The sequence below is a fragment of the Macaca fascicularis genome, chromosome 9 (assembly GCF_037993035.2).
Source record: "Macaca fascicularis isolate 582-1 chromosome 9, T2T-MFA8v1.1".
Lineage (NCBI taxonomy): Eukaryota > Metazoa > Chordata > Mammalia > Primates > Cercopithecidae > Macaca > Macaca fascicularis.
Genome location: NC_088383.1, coordinates 109,113,952 through 109,132,925, shown reverse-complemented (window position 1 = coordinate 109,132,925; position 18,974 = coordinate 109,113,952). Strand labels below are relative to the sequence as shown.

The 18,974-nt window shown below is 37.8% G+C and overlaps 1 protein-coding gene across 8 annotated transcripts in view; it reads left to right on the top strand.

Annotated features, from left to right (window-relative positions):
• The window catches only part of ERLIN1 (ER lipid raft associated 1), a 36,728-nt gene that overhangs the window by 750 nt on the left and 17,004 nt on the right, over positions 1-18,974 (top strand). For 4 of the 8 annotated variants that reach the window (XM_005566177.5, XM_005566178.5, XM_074002451.1 and 1 more), the window contains exons 3-8: positions 1,470-1,551; positions 6,278-6,324; positions 7,321-7,382; positions 9,488-9,613; positions 11,267-11,340; positions 18,863-18,921. In XM_005566177.5, coding sequence (XP_005566234.1) covers positions 1,470-1,551; positions 6,278-6,324; positions 7,321-7,382; positions 9,488-9,613; positions 11,267-11,340; positions 18,863-18,921 — 450 coding nt within the window. The remainder of the gene's footprint in view (positions 1-1,469; positions 1,552-6,277; positions 6,325-7,320; positions 7,383-9,487; positions 9,614-11,266; positions 11,341-18,862; positions 18,922-18,974) is intronic. The other 4 variants (XR_012418073.1, XR_012418072.1, XM_045361364.3 and 1 more) reach the window with 2 other exon arrangements.

The window sequence follows — 18,974 nt, the reverse complement described above, 5'->3', positions numbered from 1 at the left end:
CCCTACGGTTATTCCTATACACAGCAAACTCAAATTATTTGTGGAAAAATGAAGAAGGAAGAAAGAAAGTAGTCATTCTACCTCTAACTGAAGAGATGGATAAATTATAGTTTGTCCAACTGTACAGACTTTATGCTGTATAGAAAATTTGGTTCTGTTTATGATTGTTTCTTAGACTTTTTCATTTAAAAGCTTCCAGTGTCTAGTTACGTCTTGTAACACCATGATGACCATGATAGTGGTTATATCCCTGGACATCCAGGGACATAAGCATAACACTGATGGGCCATTCTCCTCCCCCTTTACTGTTTCTGTTCAAGTTGGGGACAGGAGTGGTGTGGGAGCTGTTGCTTTCTTGTTGAGCTCTCATAGCTTTTCCTTCAGCCTAATTACCACAAGTTCCTTTTGATGTAGACTGGTAAGAGAGAGGCCAGTTTGTGAAGAAATTGGGATAATGGTGTATTCAAAAAGAGGGTCAACTTTTTGCTTGCTTCCACTATCCCTCAAAACTGATATTTCTATTTTCAGATCCATCCTGAATCCTAGAAAAAGAACAATTTTAATGGTATATCTTAGCAGATGGAGCTCTAGCATAAGAAATTACAGATTAGTCCAGATTTCCTTCCAGTTTAGCATTGTCTTTCTGGCAGTAAAACCAGAGAAAGGACATTTCAAAGAATGACTCAAAGAATTAGTGATGAACCTCAAACAGTTCATCTTTTCTTGTTATTATGACTTAGCAAACGTGTTTATATTTTCAAGACAGGAAGCTAAGTTCTGTGAATTTACAAGGTGCAAAATAGGACTTCTTTGTTTTATTTGCTCTCCAAATGCCTCCTTTTTTATAATTTCCAGGGCTTGCTTTCATAGTTTTCGCATTCCAGGATTTGGTGAACAGGCCCTTAACCTGTTTATATAGTCTTGTCACTCTTCATCTTTTCATGCTAATTTTTTTTTGTTTTTATATAGAAATTTTATGTTCCCAGTATTTTAATTACCTTGCAGATAGATTGAAAGAACTATAAGCCTCAGAAATTTTCTCTTTACTTCAAAGTTTGCATTGTCTTTTTTCAACCTGGTGATTAAATGTATTATATATTTTGATTTGGCTTTTGTTATGTACAGTTAATGTACCTCTACTGAAAGCCATTAAAATTTTTTAAACAAATATTTCTCAGAAGGTTAAAGACCGAGGAGAATCCTTTGAACCTGAGAGCAGTGCTGGAGATGCAGAGGTACGGTTGGTTGAGCTTATGAAACAAGGTGTAACATTGGCAGTTTAATTTGATCTTTTTACCTTTTTAGGTGTGGAGGTATTTTAAGCAGTTGTTCATTATGAGTAATTCATATTAGTGAGGCTTTGGTAGGTCAGCAGCATGAGCAAGAGTGAGTATTTATTATAGCATTTTAGATTTAGAAAGATAATTTTTGTTTTTATAATTTTGTCAAATTGAAACATCTTTTTGCAGGGGAGGAGCTTTACTAACTAGCCCCAGTGGACCAGGCTATCATATCATGTTGCCTTTCATTACTACATTCAGATCTGTGCAGGTGAGTGATTCCTAGGGAAGCCCCCATACCAGATAGACAGGTGTGACAGGAGTTACCACACTTCTGGGTGGAGATAGATTTCCTTATTGCTTAAGCAGATGGTGGTATTTACTTAAATGCAGGAGTTAACGTTCAGAGTACAGTTGTTACAACACAAGTTACTATGTTAAACCACCTCACTTACTTGAAATGAATTAAAAGTATGAACCAGGTAGCTTGGAAGGACTGACTTCTACCATCTATATTGTGATATGTAGCAAATTTTTTGTTGCTGCTATTGCAATAAAAGTAAGAATTAGGAACACAACTAGACATACAAACCAGTGATTTGATTATGTGGTTTAGAACAGTGTTTGGTTTCCACAGAGGCAGGCTCCTGGGCTACTGTTAACATGGAGGATCAAAAATTTTTTTTTTTTTTTTTTTTTTTTTGAGACGGAGTCTGGCTCTGTCGCCCAGGCTGGAGTGCAGTGGCCGGATCTCAGCTCACTGCAAGCTCCTCCTTCCGGGTTTACGCCATTCTCCTGCCTCAGCCTCCCGAGTAGCTGGGACTACAGGCGCCCGCCACGTCGCCCGGCTAGTTTTTTGTATTTTTTTTTTTTTTTTTTTTGGTAGAGATGGGGTTTCACTGTGTTAGCCAGGATGGTCTCGATCTCCTGACCTCGTGATCCGCCCTATACACAGCTTTTCTGCCTCATGTTTTTTTGCCTGGTATATTAAGCACAATTTTATGTGGAATCTTAGTGAATGTTATATTTTGATGGCATCTCAGGATATTTGAAATAAGTGTCTGATCGTTGAAAAGTGTCTTGGCCATGGGAGACAATAAAATAAGTATCTTTCAATGTAACAAGATGACAAAACCAGGATTAGACTGTGACCACTTTTGCAAGCCCAGTGTGATCATAAATCTTTGGATTCAGAAGTTTGTCTGCCATCTGCTGCTAATTTTTCAGGACTCAGGAAAATTCTATGTTATTTAATCTTGTAATCTTATGTCTAGGCTTCCTGCTAAGTGAGAGTTTAATTATAAATTCTTAAATCCCCCAGGTTTTCTTCCGACCTGTTTTAGATGGCTTAGGGAAAAAATTGTGTCTATTGAAGTGAAATGTATTCTTCCCCTAGTCAGACTGATTTCCTTATGTTGTTCCATATTTATTTTACCCATTCTTTCCTTGGTTCATGCCATCACTTCTTTATCTACCATCTCACTCTCCATTCCTTCTCTTCTGTCTAAATCTTGCCAGGCTTTTGAAGGCTTGTCCCAGATTCTTCCTCTTCTGATCTGTAGCTCTTAAAGTCTGTATTGTAAATTTTGGCCCTTTGCCTTATTTTCTTTAATATTGTTGTCTTTGCATTGTTTGCTAAGTTTTTTTGTGTGTTTTCTTTCCAGAAAGGCTCCAGTTTTCTAAAGACAGGAGTTGTAACACATTTGTATTTCTGGCTTTCTATTTATGGTGGAAGTTGTTAAATTGAGCTGACTTCTCAGGAAGCAATGTGGTGTAGTGAACGTGGGGACGTGGCGTTGCCATCAGTTGGTGGCATGACTTTGGAAAAATTGGTTAACTTTCTGTGAAAGGAGGAGTTTTAATTACGGGACCTCATGAGTAGCCCAAACAATCTATAATAATGTTAGCAATGGTAGCATTAGACCCTTACAAATCAAGACTCTAAGGCCGGGCACAGTGGCTCACACCTGTAATGCCAGCACTTTGGGAGGCTGAAGCAGGTGGATTGCTTGAGCCTAGGAGTTTGAGACCTGTCTGGGCAACATGGGGAAACTCCATCTCTTAAAAAAAAAAATCAAGACTCTAACAAATAGATTTTGTTCAAAGCCAGGTAGATCTGTCTCTGCTTTAATGCTTAGTATGTTTAAGTCATACGGATGCAAAAATATAAATAAAGGAGATATAGATAATAGTAAACAGATTTGAGAGTTTAATTGTGTATATATATAACAAATATATAGTGTGTGTGTATATATTAGTAATAAACTATCATAAGAGATGTAAATGAAATTAGTACAGACTTCAGTGTAAACTAAAATACTTTGCATCTACAAAAAAGTTTTACATGCTACAGCCAGCCAGTGTGACTAAATAGGAATGTTCTTTATGTGTAAAACAGTAACATTCTAGGAAATAATTATATTAATAAAACCATATTTTAAAAGTGTTCTTGGCCGGGTGTGGCGGCTCATGCCTGTAATCCCAGCACTTTGGGAGGCCGAAGCAGGCAGATCACTTGAGGTCAGGAGTTCAAGACCAGCCTGACCAACCCGGTCAAACTCTGTCTCTACAAAAATACAAAAATTAGCTGGGTGTGGTGGTGCGTGCCTGTAATCCCAGCTGCTTGGGAGGCTGAGGCGGGAGATTGCTTGAACCTGGGAGACCGAGGTTGCGGTGAGCCGAGATTGCACCCTTGCACTCCAGCCTGGGTGACAGAGCAAGACTCCATCTCAAAAAAAAAAAAAAAAGGTTCATAGGAGAGTAAGACATAAATTTATTTTTAGGAATTTTTGGAACATATTAGAAGACATAGTTCAAATAAATGGTTTAACAAACTTGGCAATTGAATGTATATAAATGTGAAATTCCATATATGATGTAAGAAGAAAAAGTAATAGAGAAATTATATGAAAACCTTCAGCCTTCATAAAGAGGTCGGTCATAGATTCACTTTTTAAATAAATGTTCTTTCATACTGGGAAAGTAATTTTTAAGAGGACATAAAAGAAATATAAAAGTACATAAAGATAGGGTGTTAAACAGGCTAATGTTTGAACTCTTTTCTAGTTCTTCTCAGTTTGAAAATTGGCTAGAGAATATCCTTTTGGTTTAAATAGGAATGTGTATGTAAAGTTGGTGTGGAATATGGAAACTGAATTAATGTTTTAAAGGAAATAAATAGAATTTGTCTCTTCATCAATCCCCCTAACTTTACCTAGAGTTACCGCCAATGTTAACTATCATTCTAATCTCTCAAGAGTTATTTTTTATTTTTTCCCCTCCTGAAATTTTATATCAACCAAGTATCAGATTCCTCCTCTATTATGTCTGGATTGACAGCTTTCATTTCATGGCCTTTACTCAATTAATCTAAATAAATTAATTATTTAGCCTCCCAGCTGGTTTTCTTACCTCCATATAAGATGGAGAATGAGAATACATCACATATGAGAAAAGGAATTAAGTAAACATATTTTTGAATGGTTCGTTTTGTGACTGTATATAAGGTGAACTAGAGAGAGCCCAAACTCCCCAGCCAGCATTCAGGGCCCTCTATCTAATATCACCGTGGTCTCTTGTCAGAATTTCATCTCTCATCCAAGTTGCCCCTTCTGCTCCAGGCAAGCCCATCTACTTTCGTTCACCTATACATGTATTGTCTTCTTCAACTGTGTGTATTTCAGTAGGATATTTATTGAGCTTAAGATGTTCCTCTGCCTCATCTGTTCTTATTTCTCCCACTCTAGACCTGGCTTGTAAATCCTTCACCTCAGAGAGCTTTTCAAACTACTGTTTTTTTAACTTTCTGTAATTTACCACTTAACAGTTCAGTTTATAATCTGTGTTTTTGGTTTTGTTTTGGTTTGTTTTTTTTGTACGTGTTGATGGATTGCATTGTACTGGATTGTGAACTCTTTGGGAACGGGGACTGTGCTTCCTTTTTCCTTTGCTTTGTGCTTGATAAGATGCAGTGTGTCTAGAATGTGCTCATTAGGTGCTGACCTATTTGAGGCCTTAGAGTACAGCAGGAAGTCATTCATTCTGGATCTGAACAAAGGTGTGACATGGGCAAAGCAATTAAGTACCAGATTGTTGGTTCACCAGGAGGAAGCAGTACTGGTGGTAGCACTTCTGTTAAAAAGGAAACTGAATAAGACATGTGAGAGATCACTAGGTACTAAACTGAAATGTTGACCACAGCTTTAGAGAAGAAAGGTTGCTGTTGGGTTCAAGGGCAGCTTTGAGTCTTAGAGTACTTGTATGCATATAATCTCTTTTATCTTCAACATAAATAGTAGTATTAGCAGTGGAATCAAAGTTCAGAGCACAAGTCCTAGTCAGAGTATCTATGTGAGCAAGCTGTGTTGTTTACGACCCCTGGCCAGCTCCAGGCAGATAAGGGACTCTGGAAGAGTCCTTTCTACTTATTAGCAGATTGAACATTGAACCTTTCCCAGTGCATCTTGATTCAAACATTCGCTGTAGGCTGGGCACCGTGGCTCACTCCTGTAATCCCAGCACTTTGGGAGGCCAAGGTGGGTGGATCATTTGAGGCCAGGAGTTTGAGACCAGCCTGACCAACATGGTGAAACGTCGTCTTTACTAAAAATACAAAAATTAGCTGAGCGTGATGGTGCATGCCTGTAATTCCAGCTACTTGGGAGGCTGAGGCACAAGAATCGCTTGAACCCAGGAGGCAGAGGTTGCAGTGAGCCAAGATTATACCACTGCACTCCAGTCTGGGTGACAAAGTAAGACTCTGTCTCAAAAAAAAAAAGAAAAAAAATTGTTGTAAAATATTTTCTGTCTCAAGTCTTTCATTTCTACTAGAATACAGAAAGAAATGACTATTCTGAAAGCTAATCTTTGGGAACTGAAATTGTGATGGAACTCTGCTGTACTTACTGTCAGCAGCTCTCCAGAGATTTGCCTCTGGCACCAGTAGTTTTTTGACAATGTGTTTCTTGAATGTTGATGAGATATCTTTTCCTCCCTAGACGACACTACAAACTGATGAAGTTAAAAATGTGCCTTGTGGAACAAGGTAAGCTTTCTCTTTGCCTACCAGCCTCCCTTTAGTTCAGATGGAGTTTCTGTTCCTACACCTATGATCACTTAGACATCTCTCAAATAGGCATGATAGTGAACCCAAGGGGATTTCTGATTTGAGCATTGTTTGAGCAAAGGCCTGTCTCCAAATAGGAGCTTTTCCATCTTAAGAACCGTTAGGGTATTATTGAAAAAAACTGGAGTTTTAGAGCAAGTAGACCTAACTGTATTAGCACTGCTGCATCTGCTTTATTGACTATTTTTTAAAGACTTTATTTTTTACAGCAGTTTTAGGTTCATAGTGAAATTGAGCAAAAAGTACAGACAGTTTCTATATACCTCTTTCCCCAACAGATTCCTTTATTGACACTTTAAAGCTTAGTTTCCTCATTTATAAAAGGCAGTAAAATCGACCTTGCAGAGTTATTGTAAGGATTAGAATTACTGTATATGAAAATGCCTAACCAGTACTTGGCCCAGAATAGATGCTTAATAAAACATAGTTTAAAATTAATCATCCCACCTTCTTCTCATGTGTAGTGTTAAATGCCATCTAATTTAGAGTTTCTGATTCAGTAGGTCTGGAGTGAGGCCTGAGAATTTTCATTTCTAACTATAAAAGTTCCTGTGTGATGCTGATACTACTGGTCTGAAGACCTCACTTTGAGAATTGCTGTCCTAAAGAGGTTTAGGGAAAGAAAGGCAAGCAGGGTCCAAATTATTTCTAGGGTATAATCACTGCATTGAATTGTATCAAAAGAAGAATGTGAAGTTCAAGGTATTTTTTAAATTACTTATTTTAAATGACTATTACAAGTGTACAGAAGACATTGACACCTATAGAGGGGCAGAAATGCTATGAAAAGGGAAGTGAATTCTCTCTGTGTTTAAGTGAATAATAATATGTTTGATTATCAGCTTCTCCACAGGTCTATAACTGTATTTTATGGATTGCCTTTAGTAGTTCACACTTTTGTTTCTTTGTTTTTAGTGGTGGGGTCATGATCTATATTGACCGAATAGAAGTGGTTAATATGTTGGCTCCTTATGCAGGTATGTTACCCATCTATCTGTGGTTTTCATAGTTATAGCCAGAGGCTTTATAGCTGAGAGATTCTTTGAGGAATAGAGGGGTACTTTGAAAGTTTTATGACTTCATTGATCACTGATTAATAAATTTCTGGGGAATAGAGGCAAAAATAGGTCAGAAGTTCTGGACAGAGGTGACTTTATGCAACTGTATAACTTACTTTTCCCTGAGCTTAGTGTTTCTAAGAGCAAGATGGTCATTGGTTATTTCTAGAATAGGAAAGTAGTATTTTATCCAGTCAGGATGAGAGATAATTTCCTTAGGTGTTAGATATCTGTAACTGATAATTCCTTGGCCCACACTGATTTGCCATCAAAGAGAAGTATTTTCTAGTTGATATTTGCTGTAATTTGCAAAGCAGTGTGAAAGCCTTCAGTGTGGGGAAAGCATTTTCTTGATAAAAGATGAAAACCTACAGAAATGGGGTGGGTAGATACTGTTGTAATCAAAAACTTAATTAGAAGCTGTGAAGAAAGATATGCCGTTTTAGATGCATGCTTGTTAATAAAACTGGTATGTCTAGTATATACAGAATATTGTGTTTGGCAAGAACAATTTAAAAAGATGAAGTTAGAGCCTTTGCCTTCAGGGGTTTTAATTGTACTTGAGAAGACATAATACAGACCTAAAAAAGAATATATTGGGATGTAAGGTCATAATAAATTTCACATCACCAGTACAGGCACAAATAGTGAAAAGATTTCAGAGTAGAGAGCCAGGTGTATTACTGTCAAGTGCATTTGGATTATATTTTTCAGATATTAAGCATTTTCCTTGTCTTTTTTTTCATCTCCTTTCCTTGATCACAAATCAATGGAATGGATTTTGATTGAAAAAGGGAAGGGACTGATGATTCTTTAGCCAGAGATTAAATAGGAAACTATTAGATATAATTCATTTGGGAAATGATCAAGCAAATGATTTAGGTATTAAGTATTTATTAATGGCCTGTCCATTAATTTTTTTTCTTTTTTGAGATGGAGTCTTGCTCTGACACCCAGGCTGGAGTGCTGGAGTGCAGTGGCATGATCTCAGCTCAGTGCGACCTCTGCCTTTTGGGTTCATGCAATTCTCCTGCCTCAGCCTCCCTAGTAGCTGGGACTACAGGTGTGCGCCACCACACCAGGCTAATTTTTGTATTTTCAGTAGAGACAGGGTTTCACCATGTTGGCCAGGATGGTCTTGAACTCCTGACTCAAATGATCCACCTGCCTCCGTCTCCCAAAGTGCTGGGATTACAGGCATGAGCCGCCGCGCCCGGCTGTGATTTGAAATCCAGTTGCATCTAATATCCCACATGGGAAGGCCAGTGGAGCAAATTCTTGGATCTGAAGACAGAAGTAGAAAGCAGCATGTTTTTATAGATAGAGAACAGGTTCTGACATGGTCTAGTATGTACCTTTTGGGGCATTTCTAAAATTCTCTGGTTCTTAGTTTCCTGATATGCAAATTTAGGAGACTTCAGTGCTAATTTATGTAAATTACCTGAGATAAAGCCCAGCTCAGTTAATATTTGCTCCTTTCCCTTCTAGCCTGGTGTCTTTTTTAACAGCTTTAAAAAATTGCCTTTTAAAAAATGGTCTTTTGCAGCTGCTTTCTTCTTTTATTTCTACTGTTCCTCAGTTTGCTTAGTCTCTCTTTACCTCTTAGCTAAACTTTTGCAGTAATTGCCTTATGCTTTCCCTGCCTCTGATCTCTATGCCTCTCAGTTCATCTTCACACTGCTGGCCAAAGTGTAAATCTGACTGTCATGCCCTTGCTTGAAAACTTTGATAGTTCCTTATTACCTCCAAACTAATGTATGCTTTTTAGTATGAACTTTAAAGTTAGCCCCTGTTTGATGGGCTAACCAGCAGGTGTTTGGTATTAGTATTGCAAATACAAGGGTATTTGGAAAATTGAGCACAAGCAACACATCAAGATTTGTTAGTTGTGGTTTTTGGTTTCACTATTTTGTTGGCACTTTTCCTCGTGTGTAGTATATCACCCTGACTTTGACCCTGGCTGAATTTGAAGGTACCTGAGTCATTGTTGGGTAAAACAAACATGGGTTGTACCTCTCCTTCAGTGTTTGATATCGTGAAGAACTATACTGCAGATTATGACAAGACTTTAATCTTCAATAAAATCCACCATGAGCTGAACCAGTTCTGCAGTGCCCACACACTTCAGGAAGTTTACATTGAATTGTTTGGTAAGTGTCTTAATTCTTTTAAATATGTAAATAGCCAACTGGAAATCTAGTTCAACTTATTGAGATATTGGTAAACCTTAGTGCTATTTAAGCATTTGTTCTGAATTTATCATAGAGCAATTGTCTTTAAAATATTTTTTATCTTAAGTTTAAAAATTTTTGTATAATTTGGTAGAGATTGGAAAAACTACTCACAGACTATATTCTGTTTTTACTGTAATAACTTACTGAAAATAGCTTTGTTACTATTTTAATAGATAATTTGAAAAATTTAGAAACCTGTGTCTTGAGGCTCCCATTTCTGATGATTTGGTAGGAGACTGACACGACTCAGGATATAGTTGTGGTCACAGCTAAGATTTATTACAGCCAAAGGGTACAAAGCAAAATCAGCGAGAGGAAAAGGCACATCAGCAAAGTGCAGAGGAAAGCAGGTGCAGGCTTCCAAGAGTCAAACATGTGCCTAATTCCCACAGCAACAAGCTATGACAACACATGTCAAATGTTGTCTACTAGGGAAGCTCATTAGAGACTCATTGCCTAGGGTTTTCACTGGGGGCTGGTTATGTAGGCACCCTCTGCCTACCACATAACAAAATTCCAGACTCCTAGAAGGAATGCAGGTGTTTGGCATAAACCACATTGTATAAACAGTTCACAGCAAGTCAGTTGTATTAGCTCTGGGGATGGTGGGACCCTTCCACAAATCCAAGTTCCTAGGTTCCAAACAAGGACCAGTTTGCAAAAGGCCTTCCTAAGGATCGCAGTATCAGCCCTGCTTTCTTAACTCACTTCTGTACAACTTAGCTTTTCATTTATGATAGTGGAAATTCTGACCAGGCAATGAGTTGTTGCTGTTGGTAGCTCACTTTTCCCCCCTGAAATTTTTAGTGAATTTCTAAGATGAAGGAATAAGCAAGAATAATCAATTTAAAATCTATCAATTTAGTCCTCTTTGGTGATTGTCAACCACTGCAGTGGCATGGGAGAAAACTGATGGGTCCTGCTTTGTCTCACCAGCAATCATTTAAATAGCTGAAGTACCATTGAGGTGAAGAGAAAGTGCATGGCTACAAGCCCAAGTGTTCCTGCTGTGTGTACTTCAAATACTTTTCTATGAGCTTTTCTCTCTGTCTCTCTCTTTCTCTCTCTCTTTAAATCCAAAATAACAGTAAGGCTGAGATCCATGGAAATGAAGTTTAGTTATATGGGAATTCGAGTAAAGATTTACTGAAGGTAGAAATTTGCTTTTCTTTGAGAATCAGGATACATATTGAGTAAGAGCCCTGAATTAAGATACTAGAGATCCAGATTCTCCATTTATTAGATCAACATATTTTACCCAGTAGTTGTTTATCCAGTAAATAAGTCTAGTAAGTTACCCAGTAAATAAGCTTATCCATAGTTAAGTAGCACATTTAGTGGGTGAACTTATTGGATAAACAGACTATCTGCTTGTCATCTTCCTTAATTTATTAAATAATTCCTCACAACTTTTTTCCCCACACAAAAGAGAAGAAAAGGCAGTTTAAGCTCTGTAAAAGAATAGTACTGTGGAAACTTTAGGTCTAATAGTGATTAGTTTTGTTTCGTGAATACAGTGTAAAAAAAATTGAGTATCATGAGATCTGTTGTTCTTGGCTTAAAAAACAGATCAAATAGATGAAAACCTGAAGCAAGCTCTGCAGAAAGACTTAAACCTCATGGCCCCAGGTCTCACCATACAGGTAAGTTCTTTTCCTAGGGAAGTTCTCTGGGGATTTTGAGAGTTTTGAGTTTGTTCCTCCTTTCATTGGATTGTTTATTCAGCAATTATTTGGGATGCTGTGGTGATTTATAGAATACCTTTCTCAATTTGACTTCAGATCTCTGCCAAAATAAAATACCCTCGTAGCTTATTATGGGTGACATTTGTGAACTCCTAGAGGGAACTGATAAGCTGAGGCTCTTACAAGGAAGTCAAATTTATATTTCTGCCATGTATGAAGCACTAAGATACAGTAATGGTTATAAATCAGTGTAAGCATAATCCCTGCCCTCAGTAAGATTATGGAAAGGGAGTTCAAGTGTAAGATTTGAACAATTCTGGACAGAATAGTTATCACAAAGTATTAATTGACAGATAAATCTATTGAATGATTATTGCTGTAAGAGTAAGAGAACATTGGAAGACAGTGTGTCTAGGAGAGGGCTATGATTGAGTTGAGATTTTAAGTAGGTTTGGAAAAATTAATTGGATTTAAATGGGGGAAGAATGAGAAAGGTATTTCAAGTGGGAGGGAGAGCCCTAGTAAAAGCAAGGTAGCAGGTGAATTTAGTGGTAGTGGTGATGGTGACATTGGGAAATAGAATGGTGAGAGGTTTTACCCCTGCTTTTTTTTGAGTCACTGTGTTTTCAGATTGTGGGTTTTAAATCAACTTTAGTGAGTCATGAACAGCATTTTAAATAAAATGAAATAGAATAAGAAAAGAAATGACATGTAGTAAGTTTAAATATTCTGTGAAACTTGTGTTTCACAGTCTGGGGGGGTAGGTGTTTATATTGGGTGTCAGTGCAAAATGTGTTTCTCACTGTGTCCACAGTCAATAACATTCGAAAGCCACTGCTCTGAATCTAGATAACCTAAGAAGTGGTATTGAGGCTTCTCTAGTGTCCTTTTACAGGGGCTCTAGGAGACCAGTTGATTGTTGATTGTTGTGATGAACATTACTGCAACTAAAGCTTATCACATGTCTCTCAATTCTTTACACTCAGTGCCACTGCTACTGAGAGTGTGCACTCACTGTGATTGTATGTTTGTGCTTCCTCATAAACCAGACTCGAAAGATAGGTGGGGTTTTTCTCATGGCCTCATTCATGCAATGTCATTATCTCAGACAGGCGCCTGAAGGTGAGCCACCAGAGTTAAGGGGTAGTTTGAAATATCCAGAGGTAACTTTGGAAAGTCCTCTGAGTTGTTCAAGTCAGTTGTAGCTGGAGTAGCTTTTTGATTTTAAAGATAGTGAATGTGAAGTTCAGCTCTTCTTAGATTCTGCCCAGGGTGTTACTCAGAGATGTAGCTTATTCAACAGCTGTTTAGAATTCCTTGCCTTATATTAGCCATTTTTCTGTTCCCAGTTTTTTGCTATTAAACAATAGTGTAATGAACATTCATGACACATGTTCCTGTATGTACAAATTATCTTTCAAACTGACTGTACGAATCTACATTCTTAACAGCAATATGTGCAAGTAATTGTGACCCATGAACTCACCAACATTGGAAGCAATCAGACATACTGATCGTTACCATATGGATGGGTGGGCAATTATATCTCCCTTTGATTTGCATTCCTTTGGTTATTAATGAGATTGAACATCTTTTGATATAGTTATTGGTCATTTATACTCTCTTCTGTTGATCGCCTGTTCATATCTTTTGCCCAGTGTTCTGTTGGATTGTTTTCTTGCTTACTGATTTGTTCTGTATAAATTTGGAATTTTTATACACACATGTTATATATGTTGTAGAAAGAAGTTAGATACTAGGAAAATGATGAAGAATAAAATGAAATTCACCAGTAATCTTATTAAGCGGGGATAACATCATTTGTTGTATCTTTTCTGACTCTTCATATATATGAACAAATGTTTGTAGATATAAATGCATACATGGTCAACTAAAGCAGAATCATACCATACCTGCTTTTTTCACTAACATTGTCTATGAACATCTTTCCAAAACAAAAATATAGGTTTGGTAAATCGTTACTTTTAATGGTTATATTTAGTGAATCTCTATGGTTTCAAATTTTTTACTATTATATACATGTTGAAATGACCAAGCTTATATATTCTGTACATCTTTTTAAATCCCTGTCTTACAATAAATTCTTGAAGTGGGATTGGTGATCAAAGTGTATTCCCTGTTTGGGGACTTATTGATACGTACTACCAAATCACCTTTTAGAAAAATTTTAGCAGCTCCCACCCTCTCATTAGCAGTGTTGGTAAGCTGTAGTTTTTAACACATTTGATTGCATGATTGTACCCAAATAATTAGCAGATGCAAGCTTTCCCTTTCTCTTTTAATCCTTTTGGAGAAAATTAGTCTGTTATTTTGTATTAATTATTAAAGTTGAATACCTTAGGTTATCAGCCATTTTTATTTCATTTATAAATTGTTGGTTTTGCTCTTTTTTTAAGTTAAGGTTTTTCTAACTGATTTTTAATAAGCTGCTTTTGACTGGGCATAGCGGCTCACATCTGTAATCCCACCACTTTGGGAGGCTGAGGTGGGAAGCTCCCTTGAGCCCAGGAGTTTGAGGTCAGCCTGGGCAACCCCTTCTCCACAAAAATTTTTTTTAAAAAATTAGGTGGATATGGTGGCATGTGCCTGTAGGCCCAGCTACTTGGGAGGCTGAGGTGGGAGGATGACTTGAACACAGCAGATTGAGGCTGCAGTGAGCTGTGTTCATGCTGTACTGTTGTCTGGGCAACAGAGCAAAACCCTCTCTATAAGTAAGTAAATAAATAGCATTTGTATATAGATAACTTGTTTTTGAACCTTACCCTTTGAGAGGGGTAGAATTCGTTTTTAAAAATAAACTATTTTTCATATGTTAGTTATTGTAGCTCTTTTTTATATTTATAGGAAACATTTTCTTCCAGTTTTTTCTTTGTTGTTTAACTTTGTTTTTGCCTTGCTGATAACGTTGAAGTTTTCATCTTTCACATAGTAATTTCAGCGATTTTGTCTTTATGGTGTGTTGCTGAGCTGGCATGTTTTTTTTTTTTTTTTGAGACAGAGTCTCGCTCTGTCGCCCAGGCTGGAGTGCAGTGGCCAGATCTCAGCTCACTGCAAGCTCCGCCTCCCGGGTTCCCGCCATTCTCCTGCCTCAGCCTCCCGAGTAGCTGGGACCACAGGCGCCGCCACCTCGCCCGGCTAATTTTTTTTGTGTTTTTAGTAGAGACGGGGTTTCACCGTGTTAGCCAGGATGGTCTCGATCTCCTGACCTTGTGATCCGCCCGTCTCGGCCTCCCAAAGTGCTGGGATTACAGGCTTGAGCCACCGCGCCCGGCCGAGCTGGCATGTTTTAAAAGCCTTTCACCACCTTAAAAGTATAGGAATTAAAATTAGAAATTACAAAAATTGTATCTGCTTTTACAGTTGTATTCTTAGATTTAAATCTTTTAATTCATCTGGAACCCATTTTGATCTCAGTTGCAAGGAAGGCCTTCAACTCCATCCCTTCAACCCCAAATTGGGTAACAGCAGTAATTACTGAATAGTTTATTTTTCCATCTTCCTTATTCTTTGAAATAGTTTTTATGTTACATACTACATTCCATTATATACTAGAGTCTTTTTCTGAACTTAGTTCTGTTCCATTGATCTTCCCATTCCTACTCTTTCATTAGTTATTGAGTCCTTGGTGTTTTCTCGTCAAATCAGATTTTCTCCTGTTTTTTTCATCTTGTCAGTTAATGGTAACTCCTTTCCCTCAAGCCAATCTAGAAGTGTAGGAGGCATCTTTGACAATCATCTCACCCTCAGCATCTAATTAGTCCCTGTGTCATGCAGATTCCACCACCAAAATCCATGTATTAATAAAACTGACCACACCTCCATCTTTACCGTCATCTCAAGCCAAGCTACCAACTCTTACGTTGACATGTGCAGTAGCAGTAACCGCCTGTCTTCTTTCCCCACTTTCACTTTTACCTTTGTCTACTTCATTTTCTGCACAACAGCCAGAAGGATCTTTTGAATTTACTTACATTCATTTGTTTTTGTAAGAAGTTATTGGGTGAAAAAATGTAGTTTTGTTATACATTCTTAAAGTGGTAGAGAAGATCTTTGTTGTTTTAGGGTTTAAAAAATTTTAAAATAATTTTTATATTTTGCAATAACTTAAGCATATCCTGAGAAGAGAAGAGCTCCTTTGGTTGCTTTTGTCTTGTTATAAATGTTTTTTTTTTTTTACAATAGTTGAAATGCATTTTAAGAATTCCAAGTCTGTGTTTGAGCTTTGTTATTTTTAACACATTACCATATGGTTGTGATAGTTCAACTTTTTATTTTAAAATCTGGCAAGAAACATCATCTTTTAAAAAATAATGGCCTTTGCTGTTTCTGCCAGCTTAATCTTCCAGATAAGTTTTCATTATCGATATTTTTAAGCTGTATCAGGCACCTAAGTAGTCATATACATGTTGTGTTGTGTTGTTTTGTTTTGAGACAGGGTCTCCCTCTGTTGCCCAGGCTGGAGTGCAGTGGCATGATTATAGCTCACTGCAGTCTTGAACTCCTGGGCTCAAGTGATCCTCCTGCCTTAGCCTCCCAAGTAGCTAGGAGTACAGGCACACACCACCACATCTGGCTAATTTTTTAATTTTTTGTAGAGATGGGCCCTCGCTGTGTTGCCCAGGATGGTCTCAAACTCCTGGCTTCACGCAATCCTCCAATATAAGTTAAAAATAGAAACATAGTTTATGGCTTTACTTTATCATATCAGCCTTTCTGGTTTTTAGAATTTCTGATTTGGGCCAGGCGCGGTGGCTTACGCCTGTAATCCCAACACTTTGTAAGGCCAAGGCAGGCGGATCACGAGGTCAGGAGATCGAGACCATCCTGGCTAACACGGTGAAACCCTGTCTCTACCGAAAATACAAAAAATTAGCCGGGTGTGGTGGCGGGCGCCTGTAGTCCCAGCTACTCAGGAGGCTGGGGCAGGAGAATGGCGTGAACCCGGGAGGCGGAGCTTGCAGTGAGCCGACATCGCGCCACTGTACTCCAGCCTGGGCGACAGAGTGAGACTCCATCTCAAAAAAAATAATAAACGAATTTCTGATTTGGGGGAGAAACTCATATCCTAAGTTAAATTAATACCAATGGATTTAATGTATTTTAATGCCGTTCAATCATTGAGGAATGTGATTGGTTCTTGGTAGATTTATCGTATGTCTACAGCTTGAATTCACTGCCTTCTAGTAATTTTTGGGTTAAATTACATGAGAGCAGCCTTACCTTGTTCACTGCTCTATCCACAATTCCTGCAACAGATAGCACTTGACACAGAGTAGGTACCTGATAAATATTTATTGTTGAATGAACATTCTGTGTTAACAGTCATTTTATTTTTTTCCTTTCCATATATTTATATCCCATTTTTCCTCTTGAAAAACTACTCTGGCAAATTAGAATGATGAAAATGGTCATCTTTGATTTTTTTTCCTATGTTATTTAAGGGAGTGACAATATTTTAGACTGACTTTTGATTTATAATATATGCTTAAAACCCAGGGGTTAGTTTCAACACATATATTCATTTCATTAGCCATTTTTTTTTCCCTCCATTCACTCTGTGTATGTGAGTGGTGTGGGGGCATTATTTTATTTTATTTATTTTATTATTTGAGGTTAAGAGCGGAGGTTTAGTAGGCAAAAGAAACAGGAGAACAGCTGTCTCTCCTGTGAGGGAGAGGGATACTCGAGTGGGACTTTCCTGTCATTTTACTTTTAGAATCTCTTATGATGCAGCTTACTCATGGTATCTGTAGAGTATTTATGTTTTCACATATTTGAAAATCTGTGAGATTGCCCAAGATTGGCAAGCACAATGTAGTATGTTCTTCAGCCTCATTCAGCAAAATAGGAGTCTTCAAAAGACAGTCCTGGCCGGGTGTGGTGGCTCATGCCTGTAATCCCAGCACTTTGCGAGGCCGAGGTGGGAGGATCACCTGAGGTCAGGAGTTCGAGACCAGCCTGACCAACATAGTGAAACCCCACCTCTACTAAAAAAAATACGAAAATTAGTCAGGCATGGTAGCGCATGCCTGAAATCCCAGCAACTAGGGAGGCTGAGGCAGGAGAATCGCTTGAACCTGGGAGGTGGAGGTTGCAGTGAACTGAGATTGCACCACCATACTCCAACCTGGGTAGGAAGAGCAAAACTCCATCTCAAAAAAAAGAAAAAAAAAAGAAAAAGAAAGAAAGAAAAAAAGACAGTCCTGCTTTATGCTTCTTTTAATAAGGCTGAAAAGATATGTGGCCAGTCTCTTAATTAAATGCAGTGTGACAGTGCTTCCCTCAGAGTCATATTAATCCATATTGGAAGTGATCTTATGTCTGCTAGTCACATGGTGAAATCTGACATCTCACAAAATCTGGTCCTGAATTTTTATTTGTCTTCTGGATGTCTCGTGAGGCCTCACATGTGTCACTGCCAGTGTGTTTCCACACAGTCTTCAGCTGCTTATTTCATTCCACTGTAATGCTTATATTTAGTTATGATAGTCCTCAAAATTACCTACAAATTTGACTCATCTGTTTCATGTAGGGAATGCTATATTGCTTAAAAGTTTTAAAAGCCTTTAAAGAAGACTAAGTGCTTAAAGGCTTTGTTATAATACCTAAAAGGTTAGCCAGTTTTCAGAAGGAAAACTTCCTCAGACCAGCAAAGTGTTTTTTGTGTGTTTGCAGTACAGGTGGGGCAGCGGGGTATCATATGTTTAGTAAAATCAAAAGCTTTTGAGAGATCAACTCCTTGATGTAGAAAAGTCAGCCTTCAAAAAACAGTACTGTCCAGGTAGATAATCTTAATTATGTCAAAGAACACTATGATTAGGGAAACAAAGTGTGTAGTAAACAGCCTCTACAAAGACAGACTTTCTTCTAAGTGAGAATTCAGGAAGAAAGAATATAAGCTTTTAATTGATATTTGTTTTCCTTCAGCCACTGCGCTGTTTACTTATAGCAAATACCGAGTGATTGCAGGGGTTGAAAGTGATAGATTAATTTACTCACTACTCACTGTATTAAATTGCATGCACCAAACTGGGATTTTTTGTTTGTTTTTGTATTTGACTTAATTGTTTCTGACTTTACAATTTCAGTCTTGGAAATTTGCCTTCCTGGCTTCTTTGGTTTTCAGGGTTAAAAAAGAAAGCAAAAGTATCTAACGACCTTTGTAAAACATCTTCTAAGGGAGAACCTTTTTCCTAAGGCAGTTGTTTCCTCAGTGGGTAGACTAGTTTTTCCTGTAATCTGGCATTGTGTAGGAAGTACGAAGCAGCTTGTCTTTGATTCTTGGTGTGATGGCACGAAAAGTAAATGTTCCAGTGGGATCCCCAAACGTGTTAGTAGGCCGCTATATTATAGCTGTTGTTTTGTTAGATTAGTATCATTTGAGGTGCTTTTCTGTAGAAGATTTAATTGAAGATTTATCTTTCAAATATACTTTGGCTTTTTCACTTTTATTTTTTAGGCTGTGCGTGTTACAAAACCCAAAATCCCAGAAGCCATAAGAAGAAATTTTGAGTTAATGTGAGTAATATGCATGGGATCCCAATATTTCTGTTCAGGGCTGTCTGCATATT